Consider the following 12,741-nt stretch of genomic DNA (forward strand, 5'->3'; position numbering starts at 1 on the left):
AAGGTCACCCCCTTTAGGACCATACGATGTCCCCACTGAGGAGGCGGCAAACATCACAGCAACGTGTCGGGCAAAACCATTAGGTGCAAATCCATAACTAAAGGACGTCTGAATCATCATCTTAATGCCCCTTCAATTCAACATCGTGGTGCAGACCATCCATCTATCACCCAATTCCTTATTCAATAGAGCATCACGTGGGGGGGATTGGGGGTGGGGGGTTATCCCAAGCAGCATAGAGCTCAAGGCTGAGGACACTCCAGACCCCACGCAAGTCCAGTGCTGGACATCAATTCATCAAACTGCATGTCTTCGGACTTTGGGGGGGAAACTGGAGAAGCTAGAATCCACCCCCCCATGATACCAGGAGAACATGCCTCCTTAATTCAAACACTCAGAAGGCTGCAGACATGCCCACGGTTACATAACTCCTCAGTGCACCACCCGGCCTCAAACATGGAGACTGAGAGCCACTGGCAGCATTGTTCCAGGATTCCATTGGGTTGAGCATTAATAAGAAATCCCAAAGGAGATCATTCCTTAGGCATGGGCTCCAAACCATGTCTCATCAAGATAAAGCAGCGCGTCATCCCATGTACAATCAGTCTTTCAAGCTGTGTTGACTCATCTCTGATAGCCTCTAACTGCTGCCACTTCCCGTTCCTTGGTGTTTGTCAGCCGGAGGCCCCTCCGTGAATTAGTGTGATGTGATATTCGGGGCTGTACCGATTTCTCTTTCTAAAATAAGAATGACTCTCTCCCTCCAGTACACAGGATCTGTGCAACTGGGGCACACCCAACACCTTTATCAGACAGGATCCACTCCATGGGAGTGTCCATGGTCCCTGGAGATCGCGTCCCTTCATAAAGGCTCGAAACCCCATGTGAAATAAGAGATGCTTACTGTGTGCCTAAGTGCTTTGTGGGTCTCCTCCACTTACACTGAAACATTCACCTGTAGTTGGCAGATTACATCATCATAAAGTGCCACATGTGAGATTAAAGAGGTGCCACGATACTCAGATTCTAAATTTAGAATTTTCAGTGAATTCTAAAACATGGGAAAATTCCCTGCCTTTGCAACCTGAACAAACAGCAACACACACACACACACACACACACACACACACACACACACACACACACACACACACACACACACACACACACACCCCACAAAGAGCGAGAGAGTGCGAGCATGAGACAAACAGAAAGACACTCAATAGGCCCTGCATGCTCCTGTGCCTTAATGGAACAGCAGGATGAAATTCCTACCAGGGGCAACAGTCAGTAACAATGTTTCTTGAAAACAAAGCAATGAACAGCAACAGACACCAAGCTGATTTGACTGGCACTAAGAAACTTGGGACAGACCACATTTCCCACACACTGGTGACAGTTCAGAGGAGGAAAACGCAGCAATGCTTAAAAACCGCTAGCAGGAACCACCCAGGAACCACCCAGCTACATACCCCAGACCACAGAGAGCTCCGGGGCTAAGCTCTCAGCCACCCGGGCCTGGGAACCACAAAGGTATAAGCGAAAAGGCAAGTCGGGGTGTGGCTGTTACCTGGGGTGTCGGAAAGGGACTGGGAGTTGAATGGGTCCGGGACAGTCAAGAGCGGCACACCCGAATCCAGACACAGAGTATCAGAGGGTCTCTCAGCTTAGCAGGAAGAGAGACAGGGACAGGTGCGTGAGGAATGGACAGAGAGAGAGAGAGAGAGAGAGAGGAGTAAAAAGAAATCAGACAGCTAAGATTCAGAGAAGCACTTTGTTCCAGCTCTACCAGCTGGATTAATGACTGGCTACAGAGATGCGGAAGCTCATGTGAGGTTATGGGACACAGGATGCATCGCGATAATGTTCTACCACAACGCTGAGAACCTGCCTGTTAGGAGACTCTGGGACACACTGATACATGAGACTTCAAAGATGTAGTATGGGACTATTCACTGTACCACGGACGGGCTGAACATGCATTTATAGGGGAAACCTGTCAAGCAAACGCTGAATCAGGGGGTAACAAAAAGCAAATAGTGAAAGAGGGTGGGGCAACAGAAAGATGTGGAATCAGAGAGTCCCTGCGCCCAGAAGGCCGGGACTCAAGGGGGGCGTGACACCACAAGCCTAATGTCCAGCGGCACGAGGAGCAACGGGCGTGACACCACAAGCCTAATGTCCAGCGGCACGAGGAGCAACGGGCGTGACACCACAAGCCTAATGTCCAGCGGCAGGAGGACAATCGCGTTTGTATTACTAAGGGAGACACTGAACTTCACACTGAACTTAAAAAAATGGATAAAAGTCTAAGACATAAAATGGTGAATCTTTAAGAATATTATGTAACTACTGAGTCGCAAACCTGAGGACTGATGGGAGAAACGGCATGATGAAGGAGAGGGGGGGGGGTCTTGCGTGTTACCTGCAGGCTGGGTGAATGCCTTGGGGGCTGGTGCCATCGACAGCCCAGGAATGAGGTCTCCTGCGGGGGCGCTGCCCCTCTCGGCTGCCTTGCCTGTCACACGGGCAGAAAAGCAGGACAATTACCACAGCAGTCTCAAGCTAGGAGGTGCCGACACACCAGTTAGCCACCACTGACGCAATCGATAGACAGACAGCAGCGCACAGCTAATGCTGCTCCTCTGGCAATTATCAGTCCAATTAGAAGGCAGATCATGGCCGATCGCTCAAGCCCCTACTGTAAAGGCGGCAGCCAGGAACTGCCCGTGGGGGGGGGGGGGGGCTTACTCTCGGCAAGTCTGCCGAAGTCCTTGTTGAGCAGCTCCTCTGCGGTCAGCTTGGAGAAGTTATCGTCGCCGAAGGGATTCCAGGCTGGCTGCTCCGCAGAGTTGCGAACAGTTGGGGGCGCCGTGGAGGCTACTGGGGCACTGGTCTCAGCAGGCTGGTACACGCTTTGTTGGGAAGAGCACGGGGAGCCCGACGGCGTCGTGCTAGCTGACCTGGGAATCGCGAAGACACACAAAAACACCATCAAACCATGAAGCTGTGTTCGGTTTTCTCCCTCGAACCCGAGGCCACGCAGGTCTGCCGCTCACTTGGATTTGTTGAGGCTGGCCTCGGCGGCCGCGGCCTGCAGCAGCTGGGTGGACTGGCTGGCGGGAACGCCGAACACGGCGCTGTGGGTGACGTCGCTGAGGATGCGCCGGTGGCCCCCCCGGGCCGAAGCCTTCGGGGAAGAGGGCGGCGTCAGGGAGCCCACCTTGTGGATGCCGCGGGTAGGGGTGACGGGCTGGCCAATCAGAGAGAAGCAACAAGGTCGCCACAAGGGGAAGGAGATAAAAAGACAAACTGGGCGCAAACTGAAGGTGACGTTGATGAAGTTAAGAAATTAAAACGGATTAAAACAGCAGAGCAAAAAAAAAAATTTGCAGGAAACACACTAAACAAAGTGAGGGGGGAAAAATACAACATCAAGATTACAGGAAGCCGAGATCAAGATTACAGGAAGCCGAGATCAAGATTACAGGAAGCCGAGATCAAGATTACAGGAAGTCCCAAGCACCAGTTCAAAGAGGCAAAGCAGATGATGAGCATTATATAGACAGTCAGAGGCGGCATGAGTCGATTACAGCAGTTATCGCGAAATGTACCCACCCTGAAAACAAAGGGCCAGAAGCATGGGTTTCCAGGCTAACCATATCAACTTCCTGGGTATCTAAAAACTTTTTGTTCAAGATAACAAGCCTTGTAATTTAATCCCACCACGTATTTCGTTGCCACAGCTTTCTACTCAAGCTGTTGTGTACCCAGCAAACAGCCAAGGCAGCCATGCTGCTTTCCAGTGACGACACAGGACAAGAGGCCGTCTGCCCCAGGTGTGCTGCAGGGAAACACGGCTGGCACTGAGAAGGGGGCTGACCCTGCCCTTGGTGCCCCGTAAAAGGAGGTGCACAGCCCATGAGCACCTCGCCGACTTTCACACAGGCCCATAAGGTAACGTCCCACACTGCTTCTATTGCTCATGAATGATGTAGAATCGGAAAGGACGCTCCAGCTCTCCATACGGCTTACCGGGTACATGGGACAGGGAGACGTTTGGGAAAAGCAGCATTGCACAGTTCCACGGTCTGTAGGGATTGGCAGCAGAGGAGCGGCCTGGTGCTTTTGGCGCACAGAGACAGGCATCAATATGAACAGGAAACCCACATATCTGAACCTCATCAAAGGACTTTGTTTTCCCCAATGGAACAGAGCCAGCCCCCATCGCTCTCTCAGCCATTCATCTGTTCCATCTGCATCAAGGCCAAGCAGCAGCTGGCCCAGGTAGGGCGGCCTCACAGTTATCGATGATCAGTGTGCAGCTGCAACCGGGGGAGTCGAGTTACCCAAACTGCGTCAGCATCCTGTCCTGGAGGCTCATTTTACTAAGAAAGGCTGCCTGCCCATTATTCACAACTCTATGCCAATTATGGACACGGGATGCAACCCGAGCTATCTGATTGGCTGGGAAATCGACCAATCCCCAGCTCTCCCTTTCATGTGCCAGCAAGAATATAGCAGAATTGCTAATGTTCGATATTCTGCACCGGAGAATATCTAAAAGCAAACACAGTTACTGATCACAAACCGGGTACACACAAAACTCACAAGCAAAGCTGCAATTTAAGAGAAAAACACACACACACCCCCAAGCCAAATTTTATCAAGTTGTTCACAAACCATCAGCATATTAAAAATAAATGGAAGGTTGACCATTTGTCACAGAGCTCGAAGTCAGCAAGTAGGAAAAGCACAGCAGGAAGGAGAGAGAAGCGGACAGGATCCATCGATAACACTTACAGGATAAACAGTCACTGTAAGCAGCTGCAGTGACAGTGGGCAGCATGAAACACCAATCAACTGTCCCTTATACTACTAATTTGTTGGACAGATTGATCACAACTGGTACGTTGTTCCATCAAACAATACAATTAGCAAGTTAATTTGCACACCAGCTTTGCATATTTCATGCCAGGTAGCTAAACATTAGCAGTCTTTAAGTTTGAGCTCTTTACATGTGCATTCCTGAGCATGAGATGGGCCAGGCATGCTAACTGATGAGCAGAGTCATTCACATCAGCACGGCCCTACAGAGACTCATTATATAAAATGGAGCTCCGCTTTGTCTCAGGGCGGGGAATCGCAGCCGGAGCCACATTCCTGAGCCCCGCTGGAGCCTTTTCCGCGGCCTGATGCCACATTTTCCTGAGGGCTTCCGCTTATGCCAACCGTTTTATTTTGGTTCCTACCCGCTGCCTTTGTTTGTCCTCAGAGCAAGTCAATTTTCCTGCCTTCGAGTCACATGGCCCCGTCTGCATGTCCGCCCAGAGTATTTTACACATAGAGCCTACTGTTTATGCGCAGATACATTACTCTGGCTTTGTCTCTATTTGTAGTCAGAGAGTCAGCATGCGACTGAGGTACCTTTATCTGACAGCATATGATGGTACAGCCCTATTCACAGCATCTCCCCGTGTGCCATTGACTTTCCAATAATCAATGAACGAACTTTGAGTTACATTTTATGGATGCTGTGATAAAACTGAATGCCCCCAAAATGATAGGAATCCACCTGTGAAATACGACATGCCCCCCCTTTATCCTTCCAGATGAGGACTACCGCGAACGTACAGGCGACCCCGAGGACGGAGAGAGCACCTCTCAGCACTCAACACAAATAAACTGAACACACACACTGATTGGCCGTGATGGAGCCGATCAGCTGCCACTCATCCTAGATGGCTCCACCCACCCCCCACTGTAAAATGCTGAAGGTCACTAGAGCAGTGTCTCTCAACCCGGTCCTCAGGGACCCCAGACAGTCCATGTTTTTACTCCCTCCCAACTCCCACACTGGAGCAAAAATTTGTACCATCTAGGAATCTCCGAGGTGCAGGTTGAGAAATACTGCTCTATACCATTACACTGAAATGCTTTTTTAGACATTAGTGTGCAGGTGAAGACCATGATCCACACTAAATAGCAGATGTCCTGCTACATTCATCAAGTGCCTCATGTGCTTTGCATCAATAGACCAGTTCATGTGCCACCAAATAAATCATGACCAGATGTGATCTAACGCTCAGATCGGCATACATATACTGCTATCTTCTCTTACTCCCAACCATTCAAAAGGTGCTTAGCATGAAGCTAAGAAAACCTAATAATTCAGTATTTTAAAATATATATATGTAAGCCCTTTATCAAAGTTTTCTCCAATCAGGGTACCCCCCCTGAAAGCGGCTGTGGCGATGAGAGAACCCAGCGGTCCCACCAACCCGACCCAGCACTGCAGGCCTACTCACAGCACAGCTGAAGGCAAATGATAATTGGTCTGCGTGCGCCGGTGACGGGTTCGAGCTCACCTGCTGTGAAGCCTCCTGCTGCTGTGGGACAGTGCTGAAGTAGGCGGCCACCTGCTGCTGCTTCATGCGGAGCTGCTGGTGAGAGGGCGTGGCCTGAGCCTGGGCCGCAGGGGCCGGGGGTTGTGTGGGCGGGGCCTGCTGCTGAGCCAGGGGGGGCAGCGTCGCCTTCTGCGGCTGCATGGCCGAGGCCGGGGGCCCAGCGCCGAGACCGACTGCTGTGGACCGTTTTAAAAGTAAGAGAACGGCACGGCACTATTAGCAGGGAAGAAGAAACTATTTGTTCGCGTCTAACTGTTATCAAAAACACCCACGGCTAAAATCCTTCTGCAGGCAGGAATCCCAGCAGCCCAGGACACCCACAAAAGGAAAGCCGAGGCAAGCTGCACTTTCACACGAGACGCGCCAAGAACAACCCAGCATGCAGAGGCCTTTCAGCACAATCTACTGTGGCGCCGTGGGATTACAGACTGCATTAGGGAGAGAAGGCGGATGGAAATCACGGCCTGCATTTACAGCGGGAGGATGCATCAGCAGGCCTCTGAGCACCAACTGGCCGGTATCCATGTCTCTGTCCAGATTAGCAGGTATGTGCCCGCTGTTTTGGAGGGCTTCACCAGCTCGTTAATTCAGGACACTGGAGGCTAAGTAGGCTGAACTCTTCCGCTTACACGCATGTGCTTTTGCCGAGTAAAGCACCGAACTTCCATAGCTAAGATCACCCTGAGATCCGTACGTACAAAGGTGCATCAGCAGTGAGGGCTGCAAGCTCAGAGCACCTCATGGTCGGCGATGATCTGGATGATAAACACGCTGCTACATGAGAAGCATTAGTTAGATGAGGGGAGGGCATGTACCAACGGGCGGGGCAGCCGCGGGGGCACCCGTGGGCCTCTTTCGGGGAGTGAGGGCGGGCTGGATAGGCAGGATCCCGGCAATGGGCTGGGCCTGGCCCCCTTTGGGGCGCTGCCGGGGGGCGATGGACGTCTCCGTGGTCGGGATGGGGTCCGTCAGCCTGAGGGGGGCAGGAAAAATGGGCTGGGGCTCTTGGCCACGTTTCAGATCAACCCCCCAAAAAGGCAGAGCTGTGCTTAACGGGAGCTTAGTAATGACACACAGGTATAAAGGCATTTTCGAGTTTCCAGAAAACCCCCCACGTGCTCACCGGGCTTTGGTCTGGCTCTTCTTGGCTACAGCTTCGCTTGCTCTGATTGGCTCAGGAAGCTTCGCTGGAATGGGAACATTCTAAGACAAGGAAGATAGAGGTAAGGGTGAAAAAATTATAAAAATTTACTGTAAACTCTTAAGCAGCTGTTTAAACACTCCCCGTCCCCCATACAAAGAGCACTGGGGGCCAGAGCGCCCAGTACGGCGCACTACACTGCCCTCGCTGTGGTGTTTAGTAAGACGGAGCACGTATACGCTCAGCGATTTAAACCATCATGTGGGAAAAAAATGGAGTAGAACAAACTCCACTTACAGGCCCCGATTACTGGCTCCAGCAGGGAGGCACCCAAGGCCTAAACCCATAATGCACAGCGGCGGGGGGTTCAGTTATTACACCTTCCGGCAGTGTGAGGCGACAGGCTGCCGTTTACGGATCACCGGGACTCACGTGCACGTTCTGGACGGGGCAGTCCCTCCGGGCGAGCTTGAAAGCGAAGTAGGACAACTGGTAGATGTCCGGTCTCCTGTCGGGGTCTGGCTCCAGCATGTAACCTGCAGGACCAGGGGGCACGTTTCGGACGATGGGAAAACGGGAAAGAAAAAAAAGAAAAAATCAATGCTAAAGCAGAGTGCTTGATAAGGCCGAACTTCAGATCGCGAAGTCTGGGGTGACTAACCGCACCAGCGATCTGGAGGAGGACAGTGACACATGCACACTTAGCATAAGGCGCACAAGAGAGTGAAAGCAATAGGGGGGCACACAGAATCACACCAGAGCTCGTAATGACACACTTAATGGGGAGTAGTACTGTACACATACAAAACAGGATGCATAGGGGACAAGCTTGGAAAAAAACTCATTACACGGTCTTATGCCCCAGTTGCACGGTAGGGGACAGGTGCAAACACTTGGGCAAGACAAGACAACAGTCTAATACAAGCAGTAGTGCAATACAAGATAAAAAAAGTGCAATATAAGAATAAACAATAATAGTGAGTAGTAAATATGTGCAGTGAGGATAAGGATATAAACAGAGAACAGGACAGTAAAATAAATATTGCTGAAGCACAGAAGAACAATAATGTGCAATACGACACAACGACGCCACAGACGGAGGTCAAACACCATTGCGGCGAATTCTTCCACTGCTGACAGCTTTGTATTAAGAGAGGTGTTTAAGAATGGGAGAGGGTACGCACGGATGAGGCAGTGCATGTCCTGGGAGTAGCGGGAGTTGTCGGGGATGGTGAAGCTGCCGTCACAGATGGCCACCTGGCTCTCTCCGAAGGGCAGTGTGAAGTAGCAGAGCTTGTACAGCAGGCAGCCCATGGCCTACAGGGTGGGGCGGGGGCAGGGGGGGGGGGTGGGGGAGACATGGCCGTGAGCCTCGCCGCTAAAACCCCACGTCATTCCGTGCGCTTGACCCCTCTGAACTGCCCAATTCGGCTGCCAAAATCAGTACTTTCAGCCACCCTCGTGTAAACTCATTCCTCCCCAGGATCACTTTTAAACCATGGTGCTCAGGAATTGAATAGATTTGGAAATCCCAGGAACACTGCTGGTGCACATGCTCACCAATAAATAAAAGCCTAACAACATCCTTCTAGGGAGCGGCAGAAGTTGAGGATCACCAAAATGCCACATTCTCGCGCGAAGTATCAGGACGCGGTGGTGACCCTGCAGTGACCTTACCCAGACGTCTGCTTTGGTGGTGATCACCTTGCCGCTGTAGAGGTTGACCATCTCGGGGGAGCGATATGAGAGTGTGGTGTACCTAAGACAAAGGGAGCGTCATGTGCGGTTGACACACGTACTGTCGGTCAGGGGGGGGGGGTCGTGAAAAAACTCACTTCTTAATGTCCTCCTCCACCACAGGGACGCCCTCAGTCTGTGGGTTCTGGAAGCGGTTGGTGGCACTGCCAAAGTCACACAGCACATAATGACCGCGGTCGTGCAGCAGGATGTTCTCCACCTGGGTAGATGGGGGGTGGGAAAGTGAGCAAAGGCAGGTCACCTTGGTCCTCGCCCCCCTCCCCAACCCTGGCACGCATCCAGCTGGTGATCCACTCTAGAAGTGGTTTACGGCTCCTTTCTAAGATTCTAAGATTCCCCGGGGGGGGCGTCTAGAGAGACCACGCGATTCAGAGGCGGCACCGCACGGAAGAGCAGGTGAAATGGGAAGGGGGGGGGGGGGGGGTCTCTGAGAGGACAAGGTCCTGGCAGATTTCAGTCAGGCATCACGAAGAACAGCTATCAGATACCAGTGAGGCCCTAACAAACAGGCCTCAAACACCAAGCAGCATCAGAGAATGAGGACGGCACCTTAAGGTCACGGTGGATGATGGGCATCTTGCACTGGTGCAGCCGGGCCACTGCCTCGCATGTGTCGCAGAAGATCTGCAGCACCTCAGCCTCGGTGAAGCCCGTCTGCAGCCGCTGGTTCATCAGGTTCACCACCTGGCCACCTACAGGCAGCAAACGCATGCATGCGCCCACGCATACACACACAAACACATGTAAACACACACATTTACACAAAAACAGGCACAGGCGCGCACACACACCTCATTAGAGCAGGCCAAGGCCAGAAACATTACCCAAGTAACAGCATCTACTCAATCCACAATCCCACCCCCCCAAGGCAGACACCCAGCTCTCACTCTCGCTCCCTGAGGTCGGGGATTTACGGAGCAGTGCATCCCAATAGTGTAAATGGATCCCCCTGCTAGCAAACACTCTCGGTTCAGCAGTAAGGCATATTTATCCCAGCCAAACATCGGCCTCAGCAATTCCAAAACTCTGCTATAAATCACCTCGGGGCAGCCTGAGTAAACAAATCAATAAATCGAGCTCATCGCTGGCTTGATCAGGTGGAGGTGAAACATAACTATTATGTTTTATCCATAAAACTGGAGAGCAGCTGGTGACTTGGTGCCCTAAAAGGGGATGCTGCAGACACACCAGGATCACTGTAAACACACAGAAGCTCCGGCAGGATCCCTCACAGCAGAGTATCCCACTCAGCAAAGCCACGCTAATATTATCCCAACATTACACATCTTTACCCAGAATTATAACAATCCAGATGGTCCACAATACCCATGATGCAAAGGGAAAAGTCACGCTTATTCAGACAGAGCAGGGGACATGGCGCGCCACTCAGGAAAGATGCAGCCTCCTGATGCTGAAGTGGAACTAATTTACTGGGACACCGAGTCCCTTCTGGAAAAAGCTCTGCCCAGACTCACCGTGAGTGAGACACAAAACAGCAGACAGTACACACCCCCCCCAGGCTGGAGAGTCTCCACTAGGAATATAATATATTAATATTTATATTGTTTTGTATAATATTCTGATAGCTAATAATGAAAATTATTGTCTCATCTATAAAGATGGGATATATTAAGATGTCTGTCATTTTGTACAGTATACTGTCAAAAAAGCCTGCCTTTGAAAATCGCCTACTGTCTATTGTGCTATATATTAATTTACCTACATTTTTCCAAACTAGCAAGCTTAAGCAAGTTCATTCTCTTTAATGCGTGTCATATGTTAATATTAAACCAGTTTATTTTTGCCTTCCAATTTTCTGCTTTGATTGACAGAAAGGGGGAACAAACATCAAAACAGAGAAGACAGACTGTTGAGTTATAAAGTACAACTTATTTAGTCTTTCTTCAGATTAAGACTATTTCTGTGTGCTGGTTAAGTCCTTGGAGTAGAGCAGTGTTTCCCAATCCGGGACCCACAGGCATTTTTGCTCCCTCTGTTCTCCCTGCCAAACAGTCCACAGTTTTGCTCCCTCCTGGGGACTATCTCTAGGTCCCCCGAGCACCAGATTGGGAATTCCACACACAAACACCAACACATGCATACAAAAAACACACACATAATTAATCTTTTGCCGATAGCAACAGAGACAACATACATAAACCTGAGCATAACGAGCATTAGGGTGAGTAGAGTCAGAATGCATCTCCAAAAACAGCCCAACAGGCAAATCAACTGGCTAGACTCACCGCGACAGAAGTCCATGAGAATAAGGACTTCCCACACATCTCCTGCTCCTACTGCCGTGATGCTGGAGTCTAGGAATCCCACGATGTTCTTGTGGCCTACCAGGTCCCTCTGTGTGCATGGACAAACACAGGAAGTAAAGATTATCTAATGGGGACCACATGCAATGCAGGACTCCAGTGTGAGGCCAAAGGTACTGCTTTGGGGGGAGGGGCTGAACAACTTATGGGGTGGGGGGGACATAAAAGGCTCTTTTGACAGGTTTATTTTACGTGAAAAACATGGCACCCATTTCTTAGCACCCATAACAAAATCTAATGCAGTAGAAAAAGATCCCTGAGAAAAATCCCTCAGAAAAAGGGAAAGAGAAACAGGGAAGAGAAACACTCACCATGATCTGAATCTCCCGCTGGCACACCTGCAGGTCGTGCTCGTTGTTGACATACATGCGCTTGAGGGCACAGCGGAGGCCCTGGTGAGTATGAACCAGGAACACGATGGCAAAGCCCCCTATACAGGAAGCAGGAAGAAACAGACAGGAAATGAGAATCACTTGTCCTTTAACCTACTCCCACATAACATATACACATCATAATGACATGTACATGATGTCACATCCCTATCAGAGGGATGTGACACGGTGACAGGAGCTGGGATTTTAATGGGTGCAAGTTTAACCGACAGCCGTTTGGACTCATGTGCACATTTGACTCAAGGAATGGAAAAATCAGGTCCGGAAAACAGTTGCTAGGATCCAACAAGGTCTAAGCTCCTGGTATCTCAAGAGTCAAAACAAAAGGTCTATAACAGGTGACTAGGTATGCCATAGTGAACAAAGCTACACTCGCATGATCTCTTTAAATCAGCATTTCCCAATACGGTCCTCAAGGACCCCACAGTCGGTCCAGATTTTTGCTCCCTCCAAGCTCAATTCTGAGCTGTGAGGGAGCAAAAATGTGGACTGTCTGCGGGTCCCCGAGGACCGGACTGGGAAACACCGCTTTAAACCAAGAAACAAGACAACCACTTTTTAAATAGCCTTCCTGCAGCACTGCTCTGACTACTTGTATATCTCTGGTAGTGCCTGGATATGAACATCAATCTGGGGATAAACCAGATGATGATTAAAAATGCATGACCATCCAACCCAGGGGGTCTGTAGTCTCATTTGTCCAATCACTGCCCTAATGT

At 50.5% G+C, this 12,741-nt stretch overlaps 1 protein-coding gene across 8 annotated transcripts in view; it reads right to left on the minus strand.

Annotated features, from left to right (window-relative positions):
* Positions 1–12,741, minus strand: part of LOC111838901 (AP2-associated protein kinase 1-like) — a 35,603-nt gene that overhangs the window by 13,808 nt on the left and 9,054 nt on the right. For 5 of the 8 annotated variants that reach the window (XM_023802366.2, XM_023802336.2, XM_072704706.1 and 2 more), the window contains exons 2-15: positions 11,942–12,060; positions 11,553–11,661; positions 9,856–9,998; positions 9,384–9,505; positions 9,226–9,307; positions 8,733–8,865; positions 7,981–8,084; positions 7,531–7,610; positions 7,223–7,380; positions 6,369–6,583; positions 3,060–3,253; positions 2,752–2,963; positions 2,426–2,518; positions 1,571–1,666 (exon numbers count right to left, since the gene is read on the minus strand). In XM_023802366.2, the coding sequence (XP_023658134.2) occupies positions 1,571–1,666; positions 2,426–2,518; positions 2,752–2,963; positions 3,060–3,253; positions 6,369–6,583; positions 7,223–7,380; positions 7,531–7,610; positions 7,981–8,084; positions 8,733–8,865; positions 9,226–9,307; positions 9,384–9,505; positions 9,856–9,998; positions 11,553–11,661; positions 11,942–12,060 (1,860 nt within the window). The remainder of the gene's footprint in view (positions 1–1,570; positions 1,667–2,425; positions 2,519–2,751; positions 2,964–3,059; positions 3,254–6,368; positions 6,584–7,222; positions 7,381–7,530; positions 7,611–7,980; positions 8,085–8,732; positions 8,866–9,225; positions 9,308–9,383; positions 9,506–9,855; positions 9,999–11,552; positions 11,662–11,941; positions 12,061–12,741) is intronic. The other 3 variants (XM_023802375.2, XM_023802355.2, XM_023802345.2) reach the window with 2 other exon arrangements.

The sequence above is a fragment of the Paramormyrops kingsleyae genome, chromosome 2 (assembly GCF_048594095.1).
Source record: "Paramormyrops kingsleyae isolate MSU_618 chromosome 2, PKINGS_0.4, whole genome shotgun sequence".
NCBI classification, from domain to species: domain Eukaryota; kingdom Metazoa; phylum Chordata; class Actinopteri; order Osteoglossiformes; family Mormyridae; genus Paramormyrops; species Paramormyrops kingsleyae.